General features: G+C 44.5%; 1 protein-coding gene across 3 annotated transcripts; it reads right to left on the bottom strand.

Annotated features, from left to right (window-relative positions):
• Positions 1-8,612: 8,612 nt before the first annotated feature.
• NDUFV3 (NADH:ubiquinone oxidoreductase subunit V3) lies at positions 8,613-18,227 on the bottom strand. Of its 3 annotated transcripts, XM_076354605.1 has the most exons (4): positions 18,129-18,227; positions 17,598-17,694; positions 13,142-14,110; positions 8,613-8,890 (listed from the first exon to the last, which is right to left on the bottom strand). In XM_076354605.1, exons 1-4 carry the CDS (start codon positions 18,174-18,176, stop codon positions 8,724-8,726), a joined length of 1,281 nt encoding a protein of 426 aa, XP_076210720.1. In that variant the 5' UTR covers positions 18,177-18,227; the 3' UTR covers positions 8,613-8,723. The 3 variants fall into 3 exon arrangements, with proteins under 3 accessions (XP_076210720.1, XP_076210739.1, XP_076210730.1); XM_076354624.1 differs by lacking the exon at positions 13,142-14,110 and having other exon boundaries at positions 18,129-18,215; XM_076354615.1 differs by lacking the exons at positions 17,598-17,694; positions 18,129-18,227 and adding an exon at positions 17,278-17,542 and having other exon boundaries at positions 13,142-14,031.
• Positions 18,228-18,932: the final 705 nt, after the last annotated feature.

The raw sequence follows: 18,932 nt of genomic DNA, 5'->3' as shown, positions 1-18,932 counted from the left end.
TAAATCGGTGAGTATCGTGAAGCCTGAGGCCCGAGCAGCTGGAATCTTGTAGCTGTTACCTGAAATCTTAACGTCCAAAAAAATAGCTTCCCCATTCCTTGAGGCTATGTGGAAAATCTCAAAAAACACAATCATAAAAGTACAACTAACATCAAGGAAAAGAACTCCTAATTATTTTTTTCTTTAGTTCTCTTTTTTTATAGTCATCTCAAATTTGCGGGGGCGGGGAATGGGGTGTCTTTCTCAAGATTTTCAAACATGCTGGTTTCCCAAGCCTGTGCCAAAGAAAGCACTCATTGATTCTAGAGGTAAATCCTAAAGTTATTCAGAGGGGAGGAAGACTATGAAGATAAGCAGCTCGGGGGCCAGCAGTAAACAACCGTACAACAGGAGCTAAGCAGCTGGAGGAAAGGTAGACTGGTCGATTTTTCTCTGCCCAACGGCGACCTTCAGGAGGCAGGAGTGTGGGAGAGTAGTGACGTTCCTCCCCTGGACAGCAGCTTTGAAACGGTTCTTCAGCAAGGACTTGAGAGAAAAAGCTCCTTCTCCTTATCCCTCCGCCAAGAGAAAAGGAGTTGAAAAACACCGAATCCTTATGGCTAATGGGAGGGTGATATAAAAGATGGAGGCCATTGACTGGTGTCCAGAGACAACAACCTGGTATGAATTCCAGCACCATTCCACTTCCCAGCAGCTGGATTTCTCACCAGGGTGGATTGCTGGTTTTGGACACCTCCCCATTTTTTCCCGTCTGTTAACAGTCTTCTACTAGTAAGTATTTGGAACAGTTGTAAAGCTTTTTTTGTATCTCAACGGCCTCGCCATTGCCTGAATGCAATTTCAAAATTGCTGGCATTTCTGTGCAGACTATCTGAAGTATATTTTTGTCATGCTGTTAATAAGTGTTGCGTCTCCTGGGAGAACCTCAGCTAGCTCAGTTTCTAAACGATGTGCACACTCGACACAGAAGATGTAAGAAAAAAACCTTTCCCATTTTTTACTAGTTTTTATTCGGAGTTGCTCGGTAGATAGACGTGATGTACAAAGAGAAATAGGGGACCACTAACTCTTCATCTATAAAGTGAGGATGAGAACCCAAGAAATTATGCGACTTGCCAATGGTTACGCAGGCAGCCAGGGGTCTCACAAATGATCCAGAGCCAGTGCAATACCTGAGTCATAAGGACCATCCTTGCTCTCAGTTCCTACATTAGCCTTCTGTTTTCTATATTCTGAATTTCTTTCCAGCCCCCCTCACATTTCTCCCAGTCCTCAAACAATAGAATACAGCTCACTTTTAGGGATACCCCGGGAGAGTTTGGGAAACATCAATACAGTTTAGAATGGCCTAGTCTGGCATGATTTTAAACTAAATTTAGCATAGGAGGTGCTTTTTGGAAAAGGAGTACATGAAAATGAGAAATGAAAATGTAAAGGGGTGGTTCTTTCAAGTCCCTTTCCAAGCCTCCAGGGAAAAGTAACTATTGCCCCCTTCTTTGATACAAGACATCAGCATTTGCCTAGTACAAGGTGTGTTGTGGCTTGCATGTTCCCTCTCCAGTGCTAGATAGATGCTGTCATAGATTTTAGAAACCAAGTGTATCTCTGGTGTGCAAACAGCCCAACGGAATACCAAGAGCACCTCATAACCATGGGGACAGGTAAGACAGAAACTGAAAACGAATCAAGAACTCAACCAACAAAACCCGAAAGCATAAATAATCTTAATTAGCTCATTTTTTACATTCCTGGATATTAACTGCTTTAGGAACTATCTTCCGGACTTGATAAAACACTCAGATTTGGAAAGGGGTACTACCATTTGAAGCACATGTCAGACTGGAGAAACAAAGATGACTGCTGCTAAGAATTTTAGGCATTAATTTTTACTAAGATACATGGCATGGGTTCTGTGAGTATTAGAAGTTAACATGCATATAGTGTCCCTGTTCATCTATTATGCAGTTAGAAGTTTGTTGAGAGCACAGGGGAGCCCAAAAGAAATTCTGAGAGCTGACCCACTGACTGCATACACTGACCCAAAGTTTGTGGCATACTTTATTATCATAAACAGACACGTTTAAACTTATGTCCCTAACTATGCATTAACACAGTCTCTTCAATCCCAAGGCTGCCATATATCCTAAGACTTTCAGAGATGGGTATGAATTTCCAAATGTAATTAAATGTGCGTAGGCAAAAAAATATAAGGGAGCTCAAAAATATGTGCAGATTGTATTGGGAGTAGTATCATCCTGAGATGAACACTAAGGATAATAAAAACTATAGAATCATAGAATAGATAAGTAATTATTTATAATTCCATGAAGTAGAACCACATGAGAGGAGAAGGATGATCCGGAAACTTGACAGGATATTTTGTTTAGAGTCCTAAGAGTTTAACTAAAATCATCCAGAGTTTAGAGGAGTTTCTTTCAAAGGACAAAATTAAAACACATAAACAAACAAAGCCACATTACAAGAACACCACGATTGTAAAGTCAATCACTCAAATGTTCAAAGCACCTGTACTAAAGTGTCTATGTTACCCTCATTGTGTTAGCTCCTTTTGTCTAACTCTGTATGCAAACAACAGCATACAATACAGAATAGCGTAGTAGGGTTATAAATCACAGGTGGACAGCAAATACTGGGGCCAAGAATGATTCCAAGACTTTTTTTTTGTTTTTACAGCAGGACACAGTGGGGACCCGAACCTGCCCCGTGCTACTGTCGCTGCGTAGCATCTTAAGGAACGGGCGTCTCCCAGGTTCCTTCCCATTCACTACAGAAGATTCCACACTAAAAATTAGGAAAATTAACATAAGCCCCATTCTAGCATGTTATACCTTGAAGCATAAGCTACAGGGGAGGAAGACAGTCAGGGACCATGTAGGCAACCTGTGTCACTACAGAACAGAGTAGGATGCACCGAGGGTGCACTGTGACCACACAAAGATGTACACAGACCTGGAGTATGTCACACAAGATGAGCCTGAAAGAACTGAGATTATCTGGTCTGAAGAAGACAGTAAGGGGGACCTTATTACTACCTTCAACTACCTCCTAGGAGGGTATAGAAAAGACAAAGCCAGGTTTGTTTGAGGTGTGTAGTAAGGATGAGTGTCAGAAAACCAAAAACTCCAATTAGATAGCAGGTCAAGGTTTTGCTTGCTGGTTGGTTTTTTTTTTTTGTTGTTGGTTTTTAAATCACAAGGGTGTTAAAATGCTGGACAAGGTGATCAGAGACATTGCGGAATCTCCATCCCTGAAGATAATCAAAACTCAACTGGACAAGATCCAGGACAACCTGATCTAATTGCACTTGCTACAGAATAGAGGACTGATCATCTAAAGAGGTCCCTTCCAACATCAATTTCCGTAATTCTGATGTTATGGTGCCACAGGATACTGTGAGCATGCTTTCTACTCGCTCACTCACTGCATGATAGTCATCAATTGGAATTAAAACTGTTTGGAACAGCAAGTGGCTGCTCTCACCAGCTTCTCCTACTCTTCCTCCCAAATGCCACAAGATCCCAAAATCTCACCAAAGCACTTTATGAGCTTTGGGATGCTGATCAGCACAAAACTTAGAAGTCTTGCTCTTCTACAGGTCTTCAGCAGACTTGGACAGTCTGGTGACTGTTCTTAGCTCATGTTCTCATTACCATGAGTAGCTGAAGGAAGAACTGCACGTCATCCTGAGATAACTGTGGTGGGTTGACCCTGGCTGGATGCCAGGTGCCCACCAAAGCCGCTCTATCACTCCCCCTCCTCAGCTGGACAGGGGAGAAAAAAATATAACAAAAGGCTCGTGGGCCGAGATAAGGACAGGGAGAGATCACTCTACAATTACCATCGCGGGCAAAACAGACTTGACTTGGGGAAAATTAATTTAATTTATTACCAATCAAATCAGAGTAGGATAATGAGAAATAAAACCAAATCTTAAAAACACCCTACCCCCACCCCTCCCTTCTTCCTAGGCTCAACTTCACTGCTGATTTTCTCTACCTCCTCCCCCCCAGCAGTGCAGGGGGATGGGGAATGGGGGCTGCAGTCGGTTCATCACATGTTGTTTCTGCTGCTCCTTCCTCCTCAGCGGGAGGACTTGAGCACTCTTCCCCTGCTCCAGCGTGGGGTCCCTCCCATGGGAGGCAATCCTCCATGAACTTCTCCAACGTGAGTCCTTCCCATGGGCTGCAGTTCTTCATGAACTGCTCCAGCGTGGGTCCCTTCCATGGGGTGCAGTCCTTCAGGAACAGACTGCTCCAGCGTGGGTCCCCTGTGGGGTCACAAGACCTGCCAGCAAACCTGCTCCAGCGTGGGCTCCTCTCTCCACGGGTCCACAGGTCCTGCCAGGAGCCTGCTCCAGCGCGGGCTTCCCACGGTTTCACAGCCTCCTTCGGGCATCCACCTGCTCCGGCGTGGGGTCCTCCATGGGCTGCAGGTAGATATCTGCTCCACCATTCACCTCCATGGGCTGCAGGGGGACAGCCTGCCTCACCATGGTCTTCACCATGGGCTGCAGGGGAATCTCTGCTCTGACACCTGGAGCACCTCCTCCCCCTCCTTCTTCACTGACCTTGGTGCCTGCAGAGTTGTTTCTCTCACATATTCTCACTCCTCTCTCTGGCTGCTGTTGCTGTTGTGCAGCAACTTTTCCCCCTTCTTAAATATGTTATCCCAGAGGCGCTACCACCATCACTGATGGGCTCGGCCTTGGCCCGAGTGGCGGGTCTGTCTTAGAGCCGGCTGACATTGGCTCTATTGGACATAGGGGAAGCTTCTAGCAGCTTCTCACAGAAGCCACCCCTGTAGTCCCCCTGCTACCAAAACCTTGCAAAGCAAACCCAATACAATAGCCTTAAAACTTCTCATCATTTTTTTATCATGTTAAGAGCAGACTCGACGTAACTGTACAAGTAGCTTAGATGATGGCATCTCTTGTGGTGGGACAAAAGACTGAGGGCACATTTTTTTTATAGCTTATGAGTTCACAGGAAACCAGACAGAGTGAGATGCACTGAATGCATTTTGATTATTGAAAATTGGGAATATACTGTGGAAGATCTGTAAGTGCACCCCGTTAAAAGTCTCATTTCTCAAATTTAAAATAAATCTTGAAGATAGCCTTATAGATTGCAGTGCTTACCATGACTGGATGCCAAAGGAGGCATCAGGAGGACCAAAAAAATCTTGACTTTGTGTCGTGGTTTAACCCCAGCCAGCAACTAAGCACCACACAGCCACTCACTCACTCCCCCCCGGTGGGATGGGGGAGAGAATTGGAAGGGTAAAAGTGAGAAAACTGGTGGGTTGAGATAAAGACAGTTTAATAGGCAAAGCAAAAGCCGCGCGTGCAAGCAAAGCAAAACAAGGAATTCATTCACTCCTTCCCACCGGCAGGCAGCTGTTCAGCCATCCCCAGGAAAGCAGGGCTCCATCACGTGTAACGGTGACTTGGGAAGACAAACGCCATCACTCCGAACATCTCCCCTTCCTCCTTCTTCCCCCAGCTTTATATGCTGAGCATGATGTTGTATTGTGTGGAATATCCCTCTGGTCAGTTGGGGTCAGCTGTCCCAGCCGTGTCCCCTCCCAGCTTCTTGTGCACCCCCAGCCTACTCGCTGGTGGGGCGGTGTGAGAAGCAGAAAAGGCCTTGACTCTGTGTAAGCGCTGCTCAGCAACAACTGAAACATCCCTGTATTATCAACACTGTTTTCAGCACAAATCCAGAACATAGCCCCATACGAGCTACCATGAAGAAAATGAACTCTATCCCAGCCAAAACCAGCACAGCTTGTAATAACTAAAGTGATCACCACAAACTCTGCTTGCATTACTACTTCTGGACCTAGATTAGTGGGTTTTCGACTGCTGTCCAGAACTGTCTGGGTTCATAAGTTACTTTTGAAGGATCTAAAGTGGAAGGAAATTATGAAAAGCAACTTTATTAGCAGGAAACTTAAGTTTGCTACACTAAAAAAAAACCAAACCCAAAGGATTTGAAGTTTGAAAACCACTCCCTTTGACAAGGAAAGTAGTTGTTTCATCTTTTTAATGAGAAGTTAGTGGATTCCACTTTCCAGATTTTTATGTACTCCCACACTAACATGCTACTTACACTGGAAACCTCACTTCTGAAGTTTATGCTAGTTCTGAAGAGCTGGTTTTCACAAAAACTAAGCCGAGACTGAATTTCTTTCTTTCACATTTGAGGTTTTCCAGGAATTACGTTAATATCCTGGATTATATTTTCTTTAAAACAAGGTCCCTGACTCTATCTGACAAGTGCCTAGCACAGCAAGACAAAATTACTAACATTACAGAATTTGAGCACATTGTATCACATCCTGCTTGAAATTTAAACGCTAGCATATGACTCAAACACAATAACATCTGATAATAGCCAAGAACAAAAAAATGAAGCCTTTTTCATTGAAGTCCAGGAAAACACAACAGTGGGAAAAAGTCCTGGTGCCCTTCCTCACATTATCTGCCCTTCCCGGCGCAGACTGGTTCACTGAACAGAACAGACGTAAGACACGCACCATAGGTACCAGAAGAGTTATGAAGTTACTTGACTTCCAGCTTGATTTTAGAGGTGCAGAAAAGATCACCGGAAGACAGAGAGACGGGATTACACGGATAGGCAGGGCATTAACCATTAATTTTTGCTGTAATCGTGAAACAAGGGTAGCAAAATGCCTAGCCCAAATACAGATTAGAATCTCCTTAGCTAGACATGCAGCTAAGGAGAGCGTAGGAGCTGACTGAAAGCAAGACACACTTCTGTTTCAACCCACTCCTCCTTAGCTGATTAAGTCGGTGTTTATAACACCAACCCTCCTTAGAAATGAAAAGGGCACTAGGTGAACAAGTCTGACTCCAAACAGCTAGCAATCACAGCTACTGTGGGTAGATTTAGTACATACATAAGCACGTTAATGGACTACATTTAACTTTTACTGTTTAGATTCTATCTGATAATTCGCAGCCTCCTTCCGTTATCACAAAAGGGTTAGGAACACAGTTCAGCACCAACACAGATCTAAGCTACAGGGTTCAGGTTACTACATGGAGTCTCAGCTAATAACAAAACACAGCAGCTTTACAGGACCCTCCAGAGGGCCCTTAATAAAGGAAGACCCTTTTCCTTATTCTTTCATGTTTTTAATGTTAACAGCAAATTTCTTCCCCTTTTACAAGAACAGTGTATGTGGTACCACTGGTGTCTCAAAGTGACTTTCTGATCTTTATTCCTAAGCACATGGATTTATACATTTGCTGATTTTTAAATTTCATAGTTAGAGTCAGTAATATGCTTTTTAGTTTTTACAGGACAATAAAATTGCTTGCCAGAAGTTCCCAACTTAAAATTCTACACTGCAGATTGATGTAGGCCTCTTGATCCTTCTTACCACATTTTTGCCAAGTTGGAGTATAAAATAGCTGTTCTACTAATTGCACCCAGGGATTTGCATCCAATATCCAGATAGACTACTAAAGCTGACTCTGTTTTCCCTTTGATCTTGCATATTCTGTTGCTTGAAAGAATACAGACAGGTGATGGAAAATGCTGGCGCTATTGCAAGTACAACTGCTCAAAGACCAATTAACACTGAAAAACCCCAAATGAACAAGAAGCCAAAATGGAACTAAACCCACAACAGCTGGTGGTCATCAAGGCAGTTTTCCCAGAGGGCAGAAGACTGTTACTAATAGGATGGAAATACAAAATTTACTGAGACCAACTGTAACCACTGATAACATATATTGAGAAGTGCCTCATTTCTCACATTTTCTGCAGAGTGAGAGTGAAGCTGGACAGCAATCTTAACTTTTGGGGGGGGGGGGGGAAGTGGGAACTGAAACATAGTGCCACTGAACAATTAGTACCAGGAGCTGATTTTACCATAGTGCTACTTTCATCACATTTAAAAGTAACATTCAAATGATCCTACCCCTAGAAATACATTATTTCTCAGAGTTTAATCAATGTAGTATACTTCATTAGGAACTGCCCACTGAGATTCCCTTACATTTTAAATTATTTCAATTACTGCAGAACCTGGATGCTAGAACCCCCAGCAGAAGATTAAATGAAGCTGTATGTTCTCCCTTTACAACAGCAGAGGTTTTGAGGTGTTTCAATCACATTACATAAACTTACATTCCTCTACTAACACAAAACATACACTCTTGCCACAGGAGACAAATACTTCTTATGCTGTTTCCAGCCAATGATTTTAACTTCAAATCCAGAGTAAACATAACCTCTTCAGTGCTGGGAACATGTTTGCGTGCAAGGAGAACAGCCCGCTGCATTACAGTGATAACACCACCTACTAAAATCATGGCACATATTGAACAGACACACGCACAAGGGCCATTATGTTCTTTGACACGGTACTGAAAGAATGGTCAGTATCAAAAGTTTGGAGACATTGAAATGCCAGGATTTTTTTACGTTGTCACCAAATAATATATACTGAGAGGTAGAAAAGTTATTTTTATTCAGTGATGGTTCATTTGCAGCTCATTCATGTCCCTCAAGAAGCGAGGGACTCCAAGAACCAAGAAGAGCCGTTCAAAAGCACAAGCGTAAGTTATCATGCATTTATTTATTATCTGATTTATAACACAGATGAAGCAACAGTGCTAAATAGAACAATTTATCATTCTGCCTGGGCATTTGTTTTAAATGCGGTTCTTTTCAGTGCCTTGGTGATAGTCTTCCAGAAGATGGCTGAGGCTGCCTGAATTTTGAGAGAACCGCAACAGAATCAACAAAGGTATAAGTGTTATATTCATGATGCTGAAGGTTCTTGTAGGTAGAATTATCGAATTCTTCTGGAGCAGGCTCAGCAGCTGCTGTGGTCTCTGTGAAAACAAACAGTAACTGGTGACTATAAGGATGCCACACCAGAGGGCAATATTCTTATTTACTGAGCCAACCTTCATATACTGTCAGATCCCTCATCCAGTCAACATTTAAAAAAAAAAAAAAGTCAGCAACTATAACAAAAGGATAAGTTTACTAAGTTCTGCCGGTACCTTGTCTGATCCTAAAGCAGCACATTAGTATGCAGTAGGGGAACAGGAATCAGTACAAGTCATCTAATACAGCACAGGTTTCCAAATCCAAACTACCACCTAATGCTGGGGGAAGATAGGGCAGAACATTTCATTTCTATTTTGAAGGCATATGTCTGCATTTCCTGGCTTTTTCATAGTTGCCTTGGTTTTCACTCCAGCCAGAACAGTAGGTGACATTCTTAGCAAGCCAGGAGAGGCGAAGAACCAGTACAAATGATATATCATCATGTCAGACCACAAGATACAGCTATTAGAACTACTTTACAGATTGAATTTTTTCCATGGGGAGAAGTGATGGAATTACTGAGATCTCCACAGTTTAATTTCAAATGTGGTTATACTGAACAGTAATATATCAAGAGCCTTTGATGTAAATTGCCCTTCTAAATATAATCTTCTAAACTTTGTATCAGCTCTTCTTCCTAAAAGAATAACCTAATAAAGTTATTCCAAACTCCTTACTTCACATTAAAGCCGACATTAATTCCTACACTTTTAGAATATTATGCAAATTTAGACAGTACCATTTACATAAAAGGTTCCTGTTACGGGCTGATTTTACAACCAAGGAAACTGCAAGAAAAAAAGCTTTACTCCTAATATTAATTTATTCTCACATACCCAGAGTTTTAACAATAGGAAAGACAGAAGTAGAATCTAGCGAAAAGCTTTGTCATATAAATTTGTATGTAGTGGTTTAGGTTAGATCGTATTAAGCTGCTTTTTGTAATACAACCATCTACAGTAAAAATACAAAACTCAAGCAGCTGAACACCAGAATTTCCCTTTAACTATAACATAATTATTGCAATGTAATGCTATCAGTTTAAGAGCACGTATCCATAACATTTAGCAAGACTTGCTTATAAAACACAATGTAGTAAGCCATGGTTTCAGCAAAACAACACACACAACCTATAAAAGGAAATATCCCTGTGCCTACTGCTCAGTTCCTACTGAGACAGCTCATAGGAGACAACGCTACAAATGTAAGAACCAGATGATGCGGTCTTTGCTGCAAATAGCCCCAAGAACAGGCAAGTGTAGGCAAGTGTATGTTCAACCTGCAAGAGACAGTTGTTCCAAATTAAGAGACAGATGCTCAGGAAGAAAAGCAGATGGAGTGTCATTTTTCCTGCCCAAATACACTGTACTCGGCTTCTCGAAGGAAAAATTTATCTGAGTTCATCCTCTCCATGCTTCAGACTTCATCTATGCTTTCTCTCTTAAAGAGCGAGCATTTCACATGATGTTCTTCCAAAATGAATCAGAGGTATACTTCTGAGTTACCATGCTACTATTTTGCTACTTACTTAGCAGTTAAAGTCAGCAGTTTTTGCTGACTGCTTAGCATGCCTGCTCTACAAAGCGGATGACATCACCTTAACATCCAGGTTTGTAATGGGAAAAATTGCTTTTACATCTTCAGTGTGCCTGCTGCAGTTTGCAGATGAACAAAAGAACACAGGAACAGGACAGAAGTACAGATTACAGAAGGTATTATCATTAACCATGAACATTAAACATGGAAAAGCAGTAGCTGTTCTCAAAGAAGGCCTCAAAAGGAAGAGAGAGCAAGGTACACCTGGAGATACCAGTGACGCTGTTGAACATGGTGTAGCTAGGTTTGGCTCTTTGCTACCCCCTGGCACCTAAAGACACTTCACCAGCAGTAACGGGTGTGAACTTGCCTGTACTAACCCCCACTTCTCCTACAGCCACTGCAGCAGAGTCCTCTAGCAGGGGCGCAGCATGTACCAAACAAACTTCCCTGCTGTCACACAGCCTTACCACCTCCACAGAGCAAGAGGAGCTCAACAGCAAACGTGCCGTTTTCAGCAAAGCCAGGTCCTACCCAAACGGGTTTTGCTGGTGCGGTTATGATAACGATGGGTCTGAGGCACAGTGGTACTATTGCCTCATCGATACAGATCTGCAGGAAAAGTTTGTCACATGGTCTTAACCTTATTGTGGATTTACAGCGTTGGAGTAGGGGAGGCTGTTTCATAGATCTTCGATGTGTAATAATGTTCACCTTGAATCATTAGCACATTTTAGGACCAAGTCCTCCCTCTCATACTTGAAGTTAACTGTGCTCATTTTTGGGGTCTTCATATCAGCTTCAATGTGGAAAAAAAAATAATGCTTGAGCATCTAGAAGTCCACTGTGGATGAATGGGGAGAAAAGCATTATCTGTAGATAACCACAAATAGCCTTTCCCAAATTTTTTTTTTTTTTTAAAGAAAGCTTCTGCTGCTGACTGCAAGGAAGAACAAGTAAATGAAAATGTCACTTGCAAACAGTGCTGCATTTTACCATTTGAGTTGCGGTCGGGGAGGAAGGTAAGCTTAGCTTCCAACTCATAAAACAGATCAAATTATGAGCCAACTAACCCCTTAAAACAGAAGGCAGGTCTTTTACTCAGCACTGTATCCTGGAAACTGATGTACAAAAGCAATTATTTGTCACTTAACCTGGTTAGACACTTCACAGTCACAGAATGGTTGAGGTTGGAAGATACCTCTGGAGGTCATCTGGTCCAACCCCAAATGCAGAAGCAGGGTCAGCTAGAGCAGGCTGCCCAGGACCATACTCAGACAGCTTTTGAATGTCTCCAAGGATGGAGACTCCACCACCTCTCTGGGCAACCTGTGCCAGTGCTCCATCACCCTCACAGTAAAAAAAAAGCATTTCTTGAGGTTCAGGCAAACCCCTGTATTTCAGTTTGTACCCACTGCCTCTTGTCCTGTCACTGGGTACCACTGAAAAGAGTCTTACTTCTGTCGTCTTTGCACTCACCCTTCAGGTATTTACATACGTTGATGAGATCCCCCCTGAGCTTTCTCTTCTCCGGGCTGAACAGTCCCAGCTCTCTCAGCCTTTCACAGGAGAGATACTCCAGTCTCTTCATCATCTTAGTGACACCTCGCTGGACTCTCTCCAGAGCCCAGAACTGAACACAGCACCAGGGAAGGATCACCTCCCTCAGCCTGCTCGCAACACTCCTAATGCAGCCCAGGTTACCATTGATGGTCTTTGCTGCAAGGGCACATAGCTGGCTCGTGTTCAACTTGCTGTCCACCCGGACCCCCAGGGCCTTTTCTGCAACGGTATCACTTGAAGGATGATATCCAAGCAGCTTTACAATTATGCTGCTTTTACTTCCAAGGAGGCAAATTCTTTAATTCAAAGCAGCAACCAGTAGGGGGGGGTCTTAAAAATGGTATGCTGCCTAAGTTGAAAGGCAAGAATGGTAAGCCACCACAGGTCAGGACAGAGGGGCATTTGCTATTGAAATACACAGAATGAGATCAGTAGGTAAGTTAACAGGACTGGTAGTAAATAAGAAGGGTAAGTTAGATAGGGAAGTATAGCTAGGGAGATGATTACATGGTACACAATGCTCTTTCCTAAAACATATCACTGTCTCCTCCCCAACTCACTACAAAAACTGGGTTATAAGGTCAACTCTGTGCTACTTCAACATGACTCGCTTACAACCTACCAATCTCAGAATCAATACCTGTTTCTGGCATTACACTATGATTTCTTGAAGTCTACTGAAATCAGAAACACTGCAAGACTTAAAAAAAAAAAAAAAAAAAGAGAGAGAGAGAGAAAGACAACAGGATTTATGCAAAAATCAGATAGCATCAAATTTGGCTCAGAAGAAAGGCAGCTACCGAATCCTTCCGAGAAAAGAGGGAAAACAAGTTTTGTCATATAAAACCCATGATTTTTCTCACAGTGGAAACAATCTTGTTTTCATTTTATAAGTAACTGGTTTATGAAACTATAAATACAGTGAAATGAAGACCACTTCCTTTCACAGCGTAACTGGAAACTAAGTATTACTGAGCTCTTGTAACAATTAGCCATGAACAAGAATTTATCTTCCAGAAAGTCACAGCTACACGGTTAGCTTCAGTATAAAGATCAGAGAATCACGAACAGAGAAGATTTGGAAACCCTTTTAAAAAAGTTAAACCCTAGCCCAGATGAATCAATACAGTTCAAACAATTTAAAGGTGTACCCTCTATCGTGCTTCTTTCTCCAGGCTGGACTGCTTCCTGAATGGTCTCCTCTTTTGCTGTAGAGCCCATCACCACCATCGTGCTTTCAGAAGTCTCTTCTTCTAGTTTAGGAGCCGTTACTTCTGCTTCTGACTCCTGTGACTTCTTCACCTGTTTTTCTTCTCCTCTGGATACCAGTTTTTGCTTTTTGTCTTCCTGAGTCACTGATGAAGCTTTCAGCTGAATAGCTGCTACTTGGGTTCCAATGGATTTTTCCTCCAAATAATCAGATTTATGAGTGGCATCGGTCAGGTCTTGGCTTTCAACCATGCGTGGTTCTAAGACCAGCTTCTGCTGATCTGCTGTTTTTGGAGTTGATTTTACTTTGGGGTCTCTTGCTTTGGATTTTGATGTTTCATGGCTGACTGATGTTTTAGAAAATGCAACCTGCTTGATAGGAGACACATCAGTTTCAGTTTTGCGTGGCTTCTTCTTAGCTACGTATTTTTTGTGGGATTTCTGGGACAAGTTTTCTTTTGCTAGCATCGATGCCTTTACCGCTGTGTTCTCAGAAAAGATGGACTCTTGTCTAGGAAATTCAACTTTGGTTTTAATGGCAACTTCTGAATCATGACCAACATTTTCTTCCTCAGAATCTGAGCTAGAATCTGAATCTGAGCTGGACGAAGATGAAGTTTCTTCCTCAACCAAGTCTTTCCTCAAGCCTCCTTCTGTTGCAGGTGTAGTGAGGTTTTCTTCCTCAAGGGAAGAAACAACTACTCGCTGAGGAAATGCAACCACAGTTTTTCTTGACATGAACATCCTCATGTCTTCAGCAGAAGGTTTTGAAGCTTCCTCGAGGTTAGTACTAGATATGCTCTCACCTTTGTTTGCAGATACTAGGAGAGAGCTAGAAGACAACATTTTAGGAAATTCAGCTGGTGCCTTGATGGCTAGCAGCTTGGTGCTTCCCTGTGGTGCCACTACATCTAGGAAACGGCATAAAGAGGATTATCATAATTATATCCGACACCGCTGTTAATTAGCGATCTTAGCCATACAATTTTAACTTTCTGAGATAATCTAGTGCAAAAAGCAAATTGAAAGAAGTTATTATACTAAATGCAGCCATTAAGAAGCAGAAAGCTTTAAGACATTTTAAGTTAAAGAAACTAGAGTTATAGTTAACACTTAACAGTTTTTGCTGCTGCGATGCTGAAACTCATGAGATAATGCCTTTTGCTCCTCGCTTTGCCAGACTCCTCGCAAGAGCTGTTCTTCTCTGTGCTTCAATTCTGTGTCACTGAAAATGGTTTACAGACACCTTCCTATCTCAGATGAACATTAAGATAGCTTGTTAGCTGAGCTCTTCAAATATGCTGCTACAGAGATAATATTTGTCTATGAGCAAGCCAGCGAAGCAGAAGACATAGTAAACAGACATAGCAACAGCCAGCCTCTCGCAATAGTTACCTTTAAAGCAGTAGGGAGGGATGACTCCCTAGAGACAAAGTGGCAGAGTAAGAGATACCTGAGGCCATACATGAAAGTATTATTTGTTCATGTGTCCACCTGACCTACCAACTGAATTGTGTCTAACACAGTTTAACATTATTTCCCCAAGACCTTACCTCCTCCAGTCTTCACTGCCTCCACTTCCTATTTTTGGTTTGAGACCTCTTTGTAAAAAAAGTCTTAGAAGATCTCCTAATGCTTCATGTTAGCCTGCCTTTGTTTCTTCTCCCTCATGGATACTTTTATTAAGCTAAATTCTCCAGACAAGGAGCCAACAGCTGAAGAGAAAGCAGCAACTTTCAGGCCCTTTCAGAGAGTACCAAATACCCCTTGGATGCTTGTGCCAATGATATCCTCAACAGCAAATACTATTGTGGTTATAGAAAACAGGAGGACAAAGAGGACTGGGAGCACATTAAGAAGATACACCACTACTGAAATTTGCTACAGCAAAGCCAACTCTCTTTATGAGTTGCACCACTTCCAACCAGCAGTGTAATTCAACACGTTTCCAGTCTATTGTGCAGATTTATCTGCACAGTTTGGAAACCCAAGTCTACCTTACAAGACCATAAACTAGATGCAGTTTTCCCCCTTCCTAGTATTTTACAGTAATACCTTGTATGATTCAAGGAGCTACTATAATTAGTTGCTAAAGACTTGCTTCTATTCAGAATGTCCAAATGAAAACATCACAGAAGAGACAGACACGTGAAATTAAAAGCAAAGTATTTAAGAAAGAAATACAGAGTTCTTAACATAAGTACAAATGAAAAAAATATCAGTTTACTATACAGGTAATACTTTTGAATAATTTCAGGCACATACTTCTCTGCCAGAGGGAAGGTGCAGGGTGGGGAGGGAGGGCGGGCAGGGGGAAGTAGGAGGATGGGCAGCCACCTTTGAAAGAAGCCTGACTCCCTGCACAGACTGACACAGCCAAATAGCAGCCTGCAGAAACTAATACGTGAGGAAACATTACTTAGGATTGAAGAGCTCTTCAAAGAAGTGTACAGGAAGGTCAAACTAACACGAGAATGCCCAAAGGGATGACAGACAAGTGAAAGCTGAGCAAAAGTTGAAGAAGTATTAATGTTAAGACATCCTAAGAAACCAAGAAGGCAGGTAACATTCAACTCGACCATTAACAGTAGGTGTTACTGGAAAAATACTTTAAACAGTAATATTTGGATATGTGAAAAAGATACGTGTTTCAGCTTTCAATCATAAAGTCTAATACAACCGGTACAGACACTTTAATCAGGGTACTTCAAACTTTGTACCACCTTATCTGTATTTGCATTGCTTTGCCGAAAGAACAATACATTCAAATCAGCAACAAGAATATTATTCCCAGACGCATTCTTACTGATGCTTGTAACACCAGTATCGTTATCGGAACGTGTTTAAAACATGTTCGCACTCAGAAAGGTGGCATGCAGAAATTACAGGTCTGTTCCCCATCATTGACTTCGTAAGTAAACATGACCATTTTATCAAAGCAAAGAAAATTTGCACACCCTGTTCCAGCTAGAATCTGAAAAAGACAGCTGCATCCTATACACCTTAACTAACCTTAACCATTTGCAGGGGAAGCAGCTGGCTGAAAGAGGTGGCCTAAGAGGTCTCCCGACACCTTCTGAAATCAGAGCTGCAGGACACTGAATCTAGAAACCGATGCTAAAGTACATCTCAAATACGCTTAAAATAATGTGCCAAAAAAAAATTATAATAAAAAGCGATTTGTTGTTCAATCAAGCTTTTATCAATCTATGCAGCAAAGGCTTTCTTAATGGAACAACCAAGCTTTTATTTGCCTTGGCATTTAAGAAGCTAACATTAGAAGCCAGAAGTCTATTCAACTACTCTTCAAGTGATCTTTTCAACAGCTGTCAACAAGTCTGCTCACTCCTACATACGGTCCCATGGAACTTTGCTGTTTAAGCACCTGGATCTCTAATTTGGGATGGGAATCCTACTCACTGAATCAGAGAGCTTCTATTTACAAACAGCATTTTGCACAAGATATCTCTCTTTGAAATCTGCATTCATGTTTTGACTTTGGTCAGGGACAGAAGGGGTTCAAATACTTCTGCATGTCGAATGCACTGCAGCATCCAAACCCAGGTCCATGTATTGCCTTGCTTGCAAACCTATGGGGCAAGAAGCATTGTAACTAAATTTAACACAACAGGGCTGTCGTAGTTTTCTGCAGCTTCTCGACACTGTTGCCTGAAGCAGATATTCAGATCTTGCAAGTCTTTCTCTCTTTCTGTAAAATGGGACGCTTTTTGACCCTCATAATCCAAACATTTCAAAAGACGAGGGGGAACATCTACAGTTCAAAACCAGATTTTGCACCTCATTAAAAAAAGTAACTTGCTACACTCATTTCCATCAGGCAACTCGCAAAGCTTCTTTATATTAAGACAAATGTAATGATAGCTCTCCTTAAGTTTGGTCAAGCATCACAGCAGCTAATGTATTACGGTGACATAAACAGGAAAGAAGTGCCAAGCTCGTAGCATAGCCTATGAATATAAACACATCCCACGCAGACCCATTCCTACCAGACCTTTACTTTTAGTTTCCTTACTACGCAGTACGTTTGAACAGAAACCCTTGTTTACGCGGTGATGACCTTTTGCTTTCTTGGCTTACGTAGCAGCTGTTCAGAGAGGTGGCCACGAGCATTTCTAAGCTCTTCTTGCCTATTTAGTGACAACCGGAGGGACTTGAACTTCAGACGGGCGCTTCCCGATCCAGCGGGCAGATAAACTTTTACGGTCTGGGCGCCACCACAGGGCGCAGAAACCTCCCGAGGCTGGCAGGCCGCAGGGGAAGGCGGTTAGCTACCCTGCTGGTTTAGCACCAGAAAAGGAGGCTCTCCTACGAGCGGCCGTACGCCCGTTTGCTTTCACTTACACCCCACCACCGCTCAGGGCGAAACAAGCATCTTACTCGTTGGCAGCGGCGGCGTCCCGGAGCCCGCCGGCCTGGTGCAGAGCGCCGCGGAGGGGGCCGCCCCTCGCAGCCCCCGGGCCTCCAGCCGCAGCACCTGCAAGGCACCGCGTAAAACAAATGAACGAAGCGGGACAGAAGTGATCGGCGGGGCACAGGGAGACCCGGGGGGGGGGGGGGGGGGGAGAAGGGGGGAAAGGGGGGGAAGGGGGGAAAGGGGGGGGGGAAGGGGGGAGCGGCCCCCGCGCCGTCCGCGACGCCCAGGGCGCATGCGCGGAAACGCCGCCAGCCCCCCTCGCTTGAGGGGCTCGGCAGGCGGGGCTGCTGTTCTGCCCCGCGCATGCGCACCCCCACCACCCCCGCGGCCTGAGCCGAGGCGGCCGACACCTGCGCAACGGGCCCGGGGGAGGGAAGGTGACCGGCGGGGTACGTGCCACCCAGAGGAGCCGAGCAACCGCGCGGGGGTAGGGGCAGCCCGAGGAGCTCCTCCCTGCCCCTCTCCCCACGTCCGGCGCCCGCCCTGCCCCGTACCTTGCGGGTCGCCGCCCGGCCGCAGCCCAGCAGCGAGGGAGCGGCCATCTTGGCGTGGGCCCCTACGATGCTGCGCGAACGCCGGGGCGGCCGCGGGTCCTCCCGGCGGGCGGGGCCTAAGCGGTGAGGCTCCGCCCCCGCCCGGTGGCAGCCGCCGCTGCGGGAGCACCGAGTCGTTACTTGTCACCGGGGTTGGAAATGGGCAAGTTTGTGTCTTCTGAGCGGCCTGACCGGGGCCTGCAAGTTACCACTTAGAGCGCCTAGGGCGGAGAAAACCAGTATTTTAAAACGGAACCGCCGCTTTTCAGGTAAAAGCGGCCATTTACGTTGTCCGTTATCTGCAGTTACACGCTTGAGTAATAACGCGTAACGCAGCCATTGAAAGTTACTTCCTCCTGCTGCCGTGCTCTCTGTTCAGGCCGCGCCACCGGGACGCGACGGAGCTGCCGCCTGAAGCGCGGCCCCGCCAACCCCCCCGCGGCGCTAGGCGGGCCGGATAACCCAAACCCCGCCGCGCAAGGCAAAGCTTGCGCTGCGCCCGCGGCTTGGCGTGCGGCACAGCCGGCGCCGCTGCCCGGCCCCTTCGGTTCCCCGCAGCCCGGTACGCGCTCAGGGGAAGGCTGCGCGCCCCGCTAGCGGCCTGTCTGCGCCGCCCATTCCCCTCGGCAGCCCTCCGGCCTCGGGGAAGGCTGCCGCCTCCGCGCGGGCGGGCAGGCGGGGCGCCGAGCCCCTTCTGGAGGCGGGGAGGTGTTTCCGGGCACCCGCAGCGGGACAGACGCTGCCTCGCAGGCTCGCCACCAGGGC

The sequence above is a fragment of the Aptenodytes patagonicus genome, chromosome 1 (assembly GCF_965638725.1).
Source record: "Aptenodytes patagonicus chromosome 1, bAptPat1.pri.cur, whole genome shotgun sequence".
NCBI lineage: Eukaryota > Metazoa > Chordata > Aves > Sphenisciformes > Spheniscidae > Aptenodytes > Aptenodytes patagonicus.
This window is presented reverse-complemented; position numbering and strand designations above follow the sequence as displayed.

Coding starts and splice junctions, on each gene's coding strand:
- NDUFV3 (XM_076354605.1), bottom strand. CDS start 18,176: ATGGCCGCTCCCTCGCTGCTGGGCTGCGGCCGGGCGGCGACCCGCAAG. Junction 14,111..17,597: donor GACGCCGCCGCTGCCAACGA/GTAAGATGCTTG, acceptor GCCGTTTCCTAG/ATGTAGTGGCACCACAGGGA. Junction 8,891..13,141: donor AGAAAGAAGCACGATAGAGG/GTACACCTTTAA, acceptor TTGTTTTCACAG/AGACCACAGCAGCTGCTGAG.